The sequence below is a fragment of the Arvicola amphibius genome, chromosome 8, assembly GCF_903992535.2.
Source record: "Arvicola amphibius chromosome 8, mArvAmp1.2, whole genome shotgun sequence".
In the NCBI taxonomy this organism is placed as follows: Eukaryota; Metazoa; Chordata; class Mammalia; order Rodentia; family Cricetidae; genus Arvicola; species Arvicola amphibius.
Genome location: NC_052054.1, coordinates 117120551 through 117130719, shown reverse-complemented (window position 1 = coordinate 117130719; position 10169 = coordinate 117120551). Strand labels below are relative to the sequence as shown.

The following is a 10169-nucleotide window of genomic DNA, read 5'->3' as shown; positions in this document are numbered from 1 at the left end:
GAGGGACTAAGGGGCTGCAAGCTAGGTCTCAGTAGTTTAATAGAAGTGGACAGTGTAGGGAGGAAGGGGAGCAAACTAGAGGGCCTTTGGGGGAGACTGATGAAGAGTAAGGCCGAGGGAGGGAAAGATCAGGAGTGCAGTTTGGGGAACTGTTGGGATAGGAGAGCATCTCTCAGCCAAGGTAACCATAGAGCTGATGCAGGTCCTGGGAGAGGCCACAGTATGGGAGGGCAGAATCCTTCCGTATTGACTTTGATCCTAGCAACAGCAGATGCTCCCCTGTTGACAGGATCCAGGACCCCTCCCACTGGCCCTTGCAAGTGGCCTGGGGCTGAGAGTAGGCAGCCAAGTGAAAGAAAGCAACAGGGTCAATTTGGAGGCTCTGCCTTGTGCCCTGGGCTCAGCCTATATTTAGAGTTTGGGGGGTTCCTCTCTGTTCTTAGCACCCCCAACTCCTTGCCAAGCATCTCCCCACACTTCCCTCTAGTTCCCAGGAAGGGCCTGTTGCTAGTGTGGAGTGAACGAGTCAAGTTTATGGGCTGGAAGTCCTACCCGGAGGCTGTTCACTGAGCTGTAACAGGGTGGGGGTGCAGGAACAGGGCACTCTGTGCCTTCAGGAGCCTCTCACACCATGGCTGTCTGGCCACTGTCCTCTCTTGGCACCCCAATGTGTGCTGGCAGAGGTTGACATGCTTTGTGTAGGTTGCCTTCCAATCCAGACAGACTTGTAAACACAGCTGCCCTGAGGCTGGAGGATGACAGAAATAGGTGAAGCTGCCCAAAGGTGGTTACCGCCTGAAGGGCAGCCTCTACTAAGATACCATACAGGGAACTCTTGCCAGAATTGATTTTCCAAGCAAAACCAAAAGCATGACTTCCCTATATAATTGTTTACGTTTCAACTGAGAAAATCTGTATCAGCAAACGGAGTATGGCCCAGTCTGAGTCTCCAGCCTCTATGTTAATGCACTGTCCCGTTCCCCTCCCTTCCCCCAGGACAGTGACGGCAGCTCCTACCTAACTCTGGCCACTCCTCCATACAGGCATGCTGACTGCAGCTTCAGGCCCTCCATATGCCAAGGCCCATGATGACACCTAACAACACTGGGGAGGTGGCCAGCTCCATTCCCAAGGGGGTACTGGGGATTTCCCTGGCCCTGTCAAGTCTCATCGTTGTCGCCAACCTGCTCCTGGCCCTAGGAATCGCCCTGGACCGCCACCTGCGCAGCCCACCTGCTGGCTGCTTCTTCCTAAGCCTGCTACTGGCCGGGCTACTCACGGGGCTGGCACTACCCATGCTCCCAGGGCTGTGGAGCAGGAGCCACCGGGGCTACTGGTCCTGTCTCTTTCTCCACTTGGCCCCCAACTTCTCTTTCCTCTCCCTGCTTGCCAACCTGTTGCTCGTGCATGGGGAGCGATATGTGGCAGTTTTGCAGCCACTCCGGCCCCATGGGAGTATGCGGCTAGCCCTGCTCCTCACCTGGGCCAGCCCCCTGCTCTTCGCCAGCCTGCCTGCTCTGGGCTGGAACCATTGGAGTCCTGGTGCCAACTGCAGCTCCCAAGCTGTCTTCCCAGCCCCCTACCTCTACCTCGAAGTCTACGGGCTCCTTTTGCCTGCTGTGGGAGCTGCTGCCCTTCTGTCTGTCCGAGTGTTGGCTACTGCCCACCACCAGCTGCAGGATATCTGCCGACTGGAGCGGGCAGTGTGCCGTGATACTCCCTCAACCCTGGCCAGGACTCTCACCTGGAGGCAGGCTAGGGCACAGGCAGGAGCCACGCTACTCTTTCTGCTGTGCTGGGGACCCTATGTGGCCACACTGCTCCTGTCAGTGCTGGCCTATGAGCGGCGTCCACCACTAGGGCCGGGAACTCTCTTATCTCTCATCTCACTGGGCAGCGCCAGCGCTGCAGCTGTTCCTGTGGCCATGGGTCTGGGAGATCAGCGCTACACAGCCCCATGGAGGGCAGCTGCCCAAAGGTGGCTGCGAGCGCTTCGAGGAAGGGACAAGAGGGACAGTCCAGGCCCCGGCACCACTGCCTACCACCCCAGCAGCCAAGGCAGCATGGACCTGAACTTGAACTAGGGAAGCAGCAGCTGCTGCTGCTTCCCAGGAACACTCATCCATCTCCTAGGCCCTACTCTCTGGGTTGGAGCCTGTGCTCCATGAGACCTCACCCTGACCAAATAAATCTCTGGTACCATTTCAATTATCTCCTCCCATATCTCAGTACAGGAGAGGGCAGGCTGACTGCCTTAGATGGACCTAGAGACAGACTGAGCACCGAAGAGATTTCACCTCCAACTAAGCACTGTTCTGTCCAGCCGCCACAAAATGCACACGGACACTGCCTCTGGGAAGTATATTTTATTTACATTTTTAAAATCTGTAACTAGTCTCTCTTCCTCCTTTCCTTCCCCAGAGAGTTGGGAAGGGAAAGAACGGGAACCTCAAAGACCTACCCCCCACATACAAAGACGCACCCCATGGCTCACACCAGCAAATCAAAGTGAAAGAAACGTGGGCCTCCTAAAGGGCCCCAGGGCTGGACAGGAGAGGGAGGGCCTGGTAAGGTGGGTTTCCAGGGAAGAAAAGGACAAGGAGTGGGCAGGTCAGCTGAAGGGATTGGAAAGCAGTCCAACGCCCTCCCCTCCTTTTCCCTCTGCACCCTGCACCTCTGCTGGGGGAAGAGAGGACAGGGGTCTCCCTTTATCCCCTCAACACCAGACACCATGCCAGAGCCGCAGCTAACGGTCAGGTCTCTGGACACAAAACACTTTCGCTTTGTGGTCTCCTGATGTTGTCACCACCAGGGAGGCATCTCTGTGAACAGAAAACAGGGGTGAAATTACTGAAGAACCTGAGGCCCATGCCCCAGAGATCCTAAGGCAGCTGCTCCAGCATCACGTCCATTCTAGGTTCCTAGCTGAGTCTACACCTGGTTCTCAAGCCCTCCCCCAAAGCCAGGGAACTGACCCTACTATGTCCACGGAAACTGCAAGAGAATCCATGAAGGAAACCCCTAGTATGGCAACAAGACAGATTCAAGGGGGACAGGTTCATTCTCAGCACCCTGCCCCACAATGGGTGAGGATAGGCATTCATCCTTCATCAATGGATGAAACCAGGCACTGGGTCTGATTTCCCTTAGAAATCGTCTGCCGTTCCCCAAGGACCTGTGCTACCCTACACCAGACCCACTTCCTAGAGCTGCCAGCCCATTATGCTTACTTGCTGAGGGCAAAGTCCAAGATCTCAGCAGTGTGGCCCCGGTAGTCAGTAAGCAGGCGGCCAGTCCGGGCATCCCAGAGACGAACAATGCCATCCAGGCTACAGGTGTATACCACAGCAGTGCCAGCCTCCCACAGCAGCTGAACAATGCCCGACTGTCCCGGAACGTGACATAGTAACAAAGTAGGGCAAAAGTCAGGAGGGAGAGGAGAAGACACTGTCCTCACCCTCAGAAAGAGCGGGGCACAGGGCCACAGAGGACAGACTACCTCTTAGCCAGCACAACAGCCTGCTGAGTAGGAACAAAGCCCCAGACATCATACCTGGTGCTGACACTGGTGCCGGAGTGTCTGCGTGGACAGGTCGTAGATAGCCAAGGTTCCATCCAGATAGCCAACAGCAGCCAGAGGCATCCTTGGAAGCAGAAGAACAAGGAAGGCTCTCAAGGCTCAAGATTTATGTACCTTCCTTCCCTCCTCCCTGGTCCTAATGACTGGGTCCCTCTGCAAAGCCACCTCCTCCCTCCTCCTCGGGTTTCCAGGCCAAGACTCTGCTCACACTCACACACTGCAGAAGCCCAAGGACTCCACAGAGTTGGACTCACTCTCCTCCCCCTCGCCCAGGCTGGGCTGGGAGGCGACTGTCTCAGGTCTGAACACACCCACCACCTACAGGTAAGAGAAGAGGGTCACGGAACTGAGCAAAAGGGCAGGGGAGGGGCAGAAGGTTCAGACAGAAGGCCAAGCTACCTACCTTGCCAGTGGTAGCACTGACCAGCTTGGCCTGGCAGTCCACAGAGCCAGTGAGGATTAGGCTGCCATCCTGGTTGGTGGCAACACAAGTCAGAGGGCCCTGGTGACCCTCAGTCCCTAGGACAGAGCAGGGATACATATGCTGAGTCCTGCACAGGCTCTCAGGCTCCCCAAGCCCAGGTCAACACCCTCCCTCCTCTGATACCTTTCAGTACATGGATGGGGCTTCCTTGCTTGAGGTCCCAAATCCTGATGGTTCCATCTTCATATCCTACCACAGCTCTCTTCCCTAAGGACCAAGGCATGAATGACCAAAGCACGGAGGGTACACTGAGCAGGGAGACTAGAGTAGGGGGTACCCAAATTCTCCCTGAAATCACAGGGAAGCCCTAGTATGGGGCAGGCGGAGGCTGGGATGACTGGAGTACCCCCGAGTCACTAGATCCACCTCTACCCCCAGAAGAGACAGCTCTCTCACCATCAGGGAGGACGCGGCCACAGGTTGCAGGGCAGTTGGGGCCCTGGAAGGTCTTACAGTCACCATTTGGCACCTTCCACATCCAAGTGTTGCCATCAGCAGTGCCCGCTAACAGGACAGGTGCCCGAGGGTGCCACTCCATCCACTGGGCAAAGAAGAAGGCTCAGTAACCAAGGCCTGCTACCCAGCCTGTCTAAGAATCCATGAAGCCCACCCTGGTGTCCCTGCTTCTAAGGCTAGCAAGAACATTACAGTTGAACAGACATATTGCTGGAGCTGGCGTGCTGTGGGTCAAGGCGAGTGTCTCCAGTAGAGCTAGGTTTGCCCCTCCCAGCAGTGCTCATCTCTACTTGGGGTCCCCCAGAGTTGAAGCCCACTCCAAGGACCTCACCTCCAGGTCTCCTGCTTCAAAGGACCAGACTTCTTCCTTGGTGTCCACCTGCCATACTTTCAAAAGACCACTCATGTCCCCTGTGGCCACGAGGGTGGAATCATGGCTGAAACCAGCACATGTCACAGAGTCCTTATGGCCTGTAAAGAGAAGTGGGCAGATTTTGAGTTCAAATTTGCCCGAGAGATGTTGTAAGTTCAAAGCCAGCCTTGGCTACATAGTAAATCCAAGGCCAACGCAAACTATATAACCTTAAAGAGCAGAAAGTGGCAGAAAAGGAAGAACATTAGTGGCTTCCAGAATCCAGCACAAGACAGAGGCTAGTAAACAGCTGCCGGGTGTTCATACAAGCCACCAGCCAAGGTGCCCAGAGGGATACAGCCTCCCAGCCTCTCACCTGCACACTCGAAGAGCAGCTCCCCGTCGCTGAGCCTCCACACGAAGGCCTTGTCATCTTCACCCCCAGTCACTGCCAAGGTGTTGGTTTTGGGGTCCAGGCTCACACAAAACACGGATGCTGTCCCAAGAGATAGTCCACGAGAAAGGGGATAGAACTGGGCTCTCACCTATAATTTTGTCTTTCAGTGCAACCCTTCCCCCAAAGCTATAGGTATTCTCTCCTGGAAAGGTTATATCCAGTTCTTGTTTGAAGCATTAGGTTGTTAGAGAAATCCCCAAGTCCTCCTCCAGAGCACATACCCCTGCTGTTCCGTTCCCTTCACCATCCCACTCTGAGGTACAAGCCAAGAGGTGGGTCCATGTGCACAGCTAACAGCACAGGACACCACCAGGCTGGTATGAACGAAGGGATGAGAGCGTCATGGGGCGGGCTTACTAAGAGCCAGCTCCTGGGAAGTCTGCTGTTAATGCTCCTTTGGAGTGTCACTTGCCCTCATTTCCACTAGGGCTACTTCCGTTCACTTTCATGCAAGATGACTTTTTGTTTTGTTTTGTTTTTCGAGACAGGGTTTCTCTGTGTGGCCCTGGTTGTCCTGGAACTTGTTCTGTAGACCAGGTTGGCCTCGAACTAAGAGATCCACCTGCCTCTGCCTCCCCAAGTGTTGGGATTAAAGGTGTGTGCCACCACCGCCTGGCTAAGGTGGCTTTTTTTTTTTAAAAAAAAAAAAACACCAAGATCCAGAAAGCTGACAAAGGTGATAAACAGCTAAACAGCAGAGGTAGGAGTTGAACCTAGGTGTCTCACTTAACCCCACTGCAAAGGCTAATCCCTTTGGCCCTTCTTATGAATTTCCAGCAGGCTTTCCTATTTGTCTCTCATAATACCCAGTCCATGGTCAACAGATCATACTCAAACGTCCATCTGCACTGACCTGAGATGATTCCCTCAAAGCCCTACCTGAGTGCAATGCAAAGGTGACCTCGCTATCATCCGGGCCCTCCATGCTGCCGACCACCCCTTCCTGGGGTTCCAGGACCCAGCCCTCATCATTGCCCTCTTCCTCTTCTTCCTCTTCCTCAAAGTCCACGTCTTCCATCTCCTGGGCCAGATCATCTGCTTTGGAAAAAGCGTTAAAAGATGATCTTGAAAGATCTAAGAGGAATGGGGTGAGGGGTAAAGGGAGAATAGGGCGACGCTGGGGTGGATGGTGTGGCCAAAGGTAAAGGTGTCGTCCCACACGTACCGAGCAGAAACAGCGCTTGGGGGGCGGAGAAGGGGAGAGAGAGGCTAGGTCTGAGGACCTGGCGTTGGCCAGCGACCGTGTGGGTAGAGAGGACAGAGGGCATGATGGGAAGGGGGTGTGTGAGGGGAAGGGCCAGGGGAGGCGTCAGGGAACCCCCACCCAGCCAGGCCTCGAAACTAGTGTGGGGGGTAGGGAAGGAGGGCTGGGAAAGAAATGTCGGTAGGAACGACCGGTAGGAAAGGGGGGAGGGGGAGAAGCAGGGGTCAGAGGCCAGGGGTGAGCGCCTCCTGTCCCATGGCCTCAGGAGCGACAGTTCTCACCCGGGTCGGGCGGGCCTGGATCCAGCTCTACCACCTCAATGATCTCTTCATCTCCGTGGAAGCTTAGAGTCTCCAGCGGCGGGGTGTCAGCGGCCGCTCCGCTCTCTGATTCGGACTCCATGCGGCGAAACCTCCCGATCCACTTCTCTGGGCCCAAACGCCTCCCAGAGTCAGCTCTGCGCGACGACGCGGAACTCGAGCCCCTCCTCCCGGGAGGAAGTAGGCGTAGGAGACTCCCAGCCGAAAGAGCGACGGAATCCGGACCAATAGCGACAGAGGTGGACTGACAGAGCCGCCAATGACAAGGCAGAACTGGGATGACCAGGCCGGGGCGTGGCGGGAGAACCCAAGCTCCGCCCGACATGACTCCGCCCCCAGCTGGAGGGAAACAAGCGAGCGTGCGCGCCTCCGGGGTCTCCTGGGAGGAGTAGTTCTCCCGGGTCCGCTACGCGGACTTCTGGGAAATGTAGTTTCTGATCTGTAGGCAGGACGGAAGGCGCGGGGGAGGCCCCTTACGCAAACTACAATTCCCGGCGGGGAGCGCAGTAAAGGGGGTGGGACCTGAACATGGCGGCGGTGGTAGCTGCTACGGCGCTGAAGGGCCGTGGGGCGAGAAATGCCCGCGTCCTCCGGGGTAAGGAGAGGGACCCCGGGGAGGGCAGGGCGCTGAAAGATCCCATTCCCTTCACATCCCATCCGGCACGACAGCAGGAAATCAGGCTGCTAATTGCTGCCCACACCTCTCTGCAGGATCTTAGAGAGTCTGGGGGTGAAAGATGCTCTAGAGGTCACCCGATCTAACTCCTGCGTTCAGGTTACACAGCATGTCTAGGGTCTTGCTGCTAGAGGGAGTTCCGAAGGAGCCTTTAGTCTCCCGCGTTCCAGGGGTACTCACCGCAGTGCAGAGGAAAGAGAGCTGGGCTTCTGGAGGCTTGAGTTCTAGCACTGGGTAATTAGCGATTTGACCTTGTGCGGAGCAGCTCGTATCTCGGGACTTCAGTTTCCTCTTCTATAGTACGAGGGGATGGAGTTAGCTATCCTTTGGGATAGCTAAGGTCCTGCAGTTTTGAAAACAGTTCCCCGAATTTCCTTCATACGTATGTCTCCGGTGAGTCTCTCTGCAGTCCTTCCCAACCTATCTTCTGAATAGAAAGAACAGCAGCGAAGCTCGCTGTCCTGGCACCAGGGTGAGGAGCCCGCAGTGACGTGGAAGTAGCTTTCAGAGGTGTCAGCTCGGTGGCGATTTTCCCATTTCTGTTTGGATTCTTCATGGCACTTGTTACTCCAGACTGCAGTCTCTCCCCTCCCTCATCCTATACTGAGCTGCTTTTCATTCACAGGGATTCTCTCTGGAGCCACAGCTAACAAGGCTTCCCAGAACAGGACCAGAGCACTGCAGAGCCACAGCTCACCGGAGTGCAAGGAGGAGCCCGAGCCCCCCCTCTCTCCCGAGCTGGAATACATTCCCAGAAAGAGGGGCAAGAACCCCATGAAAGCTGTGGGACTAGCCTGGTGAGTTTTAACTACCCCTCTGCCTAGCAGTGGGGCGTGTACTGGAAGGGGTGTCGGGACCTAGACACTTGAGTTGCATGCAGATGGTGAGCTGAGGCCAAGGGAAAGGAAGGGAATCTCGGAGTTCAAGAGGTGGAATCTCAAAGTGGGGGAGGGAAGATAGGGATGGGACAATATGTAACATTGGGGAGACAGTGACTTTACTGTGGAGCAAGTTGAGCTGATGTGGTTTGAATTTGGGCCATTGGCTTCATCCTTCCTATTGGGAGCTGGGGTAAGTCTTAGTAATTAAAATTGTGTTAGAATATGTTGTGTAGAAGCTAGAAATGGTTCTGTGAATTTATTTGCTTCTGATTCTGGCTTTAATACATATTATTGGTCAACGTTAAAGGAAAATGGAGGGAAACTAACATTTTCTTTCCAGCAAGTGCCTGAGGCGTGATAGTACTTTGCCATATAAGTGTTTTAAGCTTTCTGAGGTAAACATTGCACTTCCATCTCACCAGGGAGGGAACTGAGGCTCCCAGCTGGGATTCTTGCTAGGTCATGACTTCATGTTCTTTTGACCCTTACCAAGACCCTCTCTTTGAGTTGTAGTTGCTCAGATTAAGAAAAAGACTTGGTTGATATACCTTAGAGGCTAAGAGATGCTTAGTACCTTGTTCCTAAGTTCAATCTGCAGCACCAGAAAGAAAAAAGAGGTCTGGGAGGGGATGTGAGGCAGTTTAGGCAGAGGGGACCTTGGCAGACTCACAGAGGGCTACTTACACTGTCATACATCAGCGGTGAAGAGGCCCATGAATATCAGCCATAAAAAGAGGAACAGAGATAGGCAGGACCACACAGGGCCTTTAGTGCCATGCCTAGAGTTGGCATGGATGTAATAGAGAGCTATTACAGTGTCTTAAGCAGGCAGCAGCAGGATCGGATCAGTGGGGTCCCTGCAACAGCCAGCACAAAGGCCAGCAGGACAACTGTTGCCGCAGCGTTTGTACACTTGGCAAAGCTGGACTGATTCTTCCAGCTCCTCTGGCTCAGTCCCTGCCCAAACCCGCTGCACATCTCCCCATCCCTAGGGCCATCGGCTTCCCCTGTGGTATCCTCTTCTTCGTCCTCACCAAGCAGGAAGTGGACAAGGACCGTTTGAAGCAGATGAAGGCTCGGCAGAACATGCGGGTTTCCAACACGGGCGAGTATGAGAGCCAGAGATTCAGGGTTTCCTCCCAACAAGCCCAGTTCCCTGAAGCTGGGTCTGGTGTACAGAACTGAGTGAGGATCACTGCAACCTTGCACTAGACTGTTGACTGGAGTTCTGTGTGGCTAATTGTGGTCATTTCCCGAGGCCCACCAGAGGGCGCATGATGCTCAAGCTGCTGCCAGCACCTGCCTCTTCCACACAGAAGAGCCAGCCAAAGGCAAATAAAGTTATTAAGTACTGGTGTGGAAAGGAAGCAGGACTGAATTTGTAAGCCCCAGGGAGGGGAGGGGCAGAGTGGGGCTGGCTGCTCATCCCTGTTCTCTCAAAGACCTGTGTTCCCAGCTGGGAGGTGAAATAGCCAGACTTAAGTGCAGCAGGCATAGGTACAGGCCATGGAGACCCAAGCCTCAGAGCCACTGGCCAGGAAGGCAGGTTCAAATCAGTCAGGCACGGACATCTTTAATCTCAGCGCCCAGTTAGAAGAAGCAGGTGGATCTCTTGAGTATGAGGCCAGGGTGGGCTGCATAGTTCCAAGACAGCCAGAACAACAGAATAAAGAGACCTTGTCTCAAAAAAAAAAAAAAAAAAAAAAAAAACCAAGACAAAAATCAAAGGCCACATTCAGGGCACGGATGAAAAAGCATC

The 10169-nt window shown here is 54.6% G+C and overlaps 3 protein-coding genes across 4 annotated transcripts; 2 read left to right on the top strand and 1 right to left on the bottom strand.

Annotated features, from left to right (window-relative positions):
* Nucleotides 1–1085: 1085 nt before the first annotated feature.
* Nucleotides 1086–2084, top strand: Gpbar1 (G protein-coupled bile acid receptor 1). The gene has a single exon (XM_038340816.1). It carries the CDS (start codon nucleotides 1086–1088, stop codon nucleotides 2082–2084), a length of 999 nt encoding a protein of 332 aa, XP_038196744.1.
* A 267-nt stretch (nucleotides 2085–2351) lies between these two features.
* Nucleotides 2352–7023, bottom strand: LOC119821404 (angio associated migratory cell protein). 2 transcript variants are annotated; one of them, XM_038340401.1, is made up of 11 exons: nucleotides 6815–7023; nucleotides 6209–6367; nucleotides 5249–5368; nucleotides 4852–4991; nucleotides 4461–4605; nucleotides 4188–4271; nucleotides 3984–4099; nucleotides 3795–3898; nucleotides 3554–3644; nucleotides 3231–3385; nucleotides 2352–2822 (listed from the first exon to the last, which is right to left on the bottom strand). In XM_038340401.1, the coding sequence occupies exons 1-11, from the start codon at nucleotides 6933–6935 to the stop codon at nucleotides 2747–2749; spliced, it is 1311 nt and encodes a 436-aa protein (XP_038196329.1). In that variant the 5' UTR covers nucleotides 6936–7023; the 3' UTR covers nucleotides 2352–2746. The 2 variants fall into 2 exon arrangements, with proteins under 2 accessions (XP_038196329.1, XP_038196330.1); XM_038340402.1 differs by having other exon boundaries at nucleotides 6209–6364.
* Nucleotides 7024–7320: 297 nt separating this feature from the next.
* On the top strand, nucleotides 7321–9777 carry LOC119821407 (probable hydrolase PNKD). Its single transcript, XM_038340407.1, has 3 exons — nucleotides 7321–7448; nucleotides 8155–8326; nucleotides 9403–9777. Exons 1-3 carry the CDS (start codon nucleotides 7382–7384, stop codon nucleotides 9593–9595), a joined length of 432 nt encoding a protein of 143 aa, XP_038196335.1. The 5' UTR covers nucleotides 7321–7381; the 3' UTR covers nucleotides 9596–9777.
* The last annotated feature ends 392 nt before the right edge of the window (nucleotides 9778–10169 follow it).

What these genes read in the sequence shown, in the direction of transcription:
- LOC119821404 (XM_038340401.1), bottom strand. Translation starts at nt 6,935, where the DNA reads ATGGAGTCCGAATCAGAGAGCGGAGCGGCCGCTGACACCCCGCCGCTG. An exon ending in TTGAAGCAGGAGACCTGGAG is followed by an intron (nt 4,606 to 4,851) that starts GTGAGGTCCTTG and finishes TTCTTTGCCCAG; the next exon opens with TGGATGGAGTGGCACCCTCG. An exon ending in TGGCCGCGTCCTCCCTGATG is followed by an intron (nt 4,272 to 4,460) that starts GTGAGAGAGCTG and finishes CTTGGTCCTTAG; the next exon opens with GGAAGAGAGCTGTGGTAGGA.
- LOC119821407 (XM_038340407.1), top strand. Translation starts at nt 7,382, where the DNA reads ATGGCGGCGGTGGTAGCTGCTACGGCGCTGAAGGGCCGTGGGGCGAGA. An exon ending in AAATGCCCGCGTCCTCCGGG is followed by an intron (nt 7,449 to 8,154) that starts GTAAGGAGAGGG and finishes TTTCATTCACAG; the next exon opens with GGATTCTCTCTGGAGCCACA. An exon ending in AAAGCTGTGGGACTAGCCTG is followed by an intron (nt 8,327 to 9,402) that starts GTGAGTTTTAAC and finishes CCCCATCCCTAG; the next exon opens with GGCCATCGGCTTCCCCTGTG.
- Gpbar1 (XM_038340816.1), top strand. Translation starts at nt 1,086, where the DNA reads ATGATGACACCTAACAACACTGGGGAGGTGGCCAGCTCCATTCCCAAG.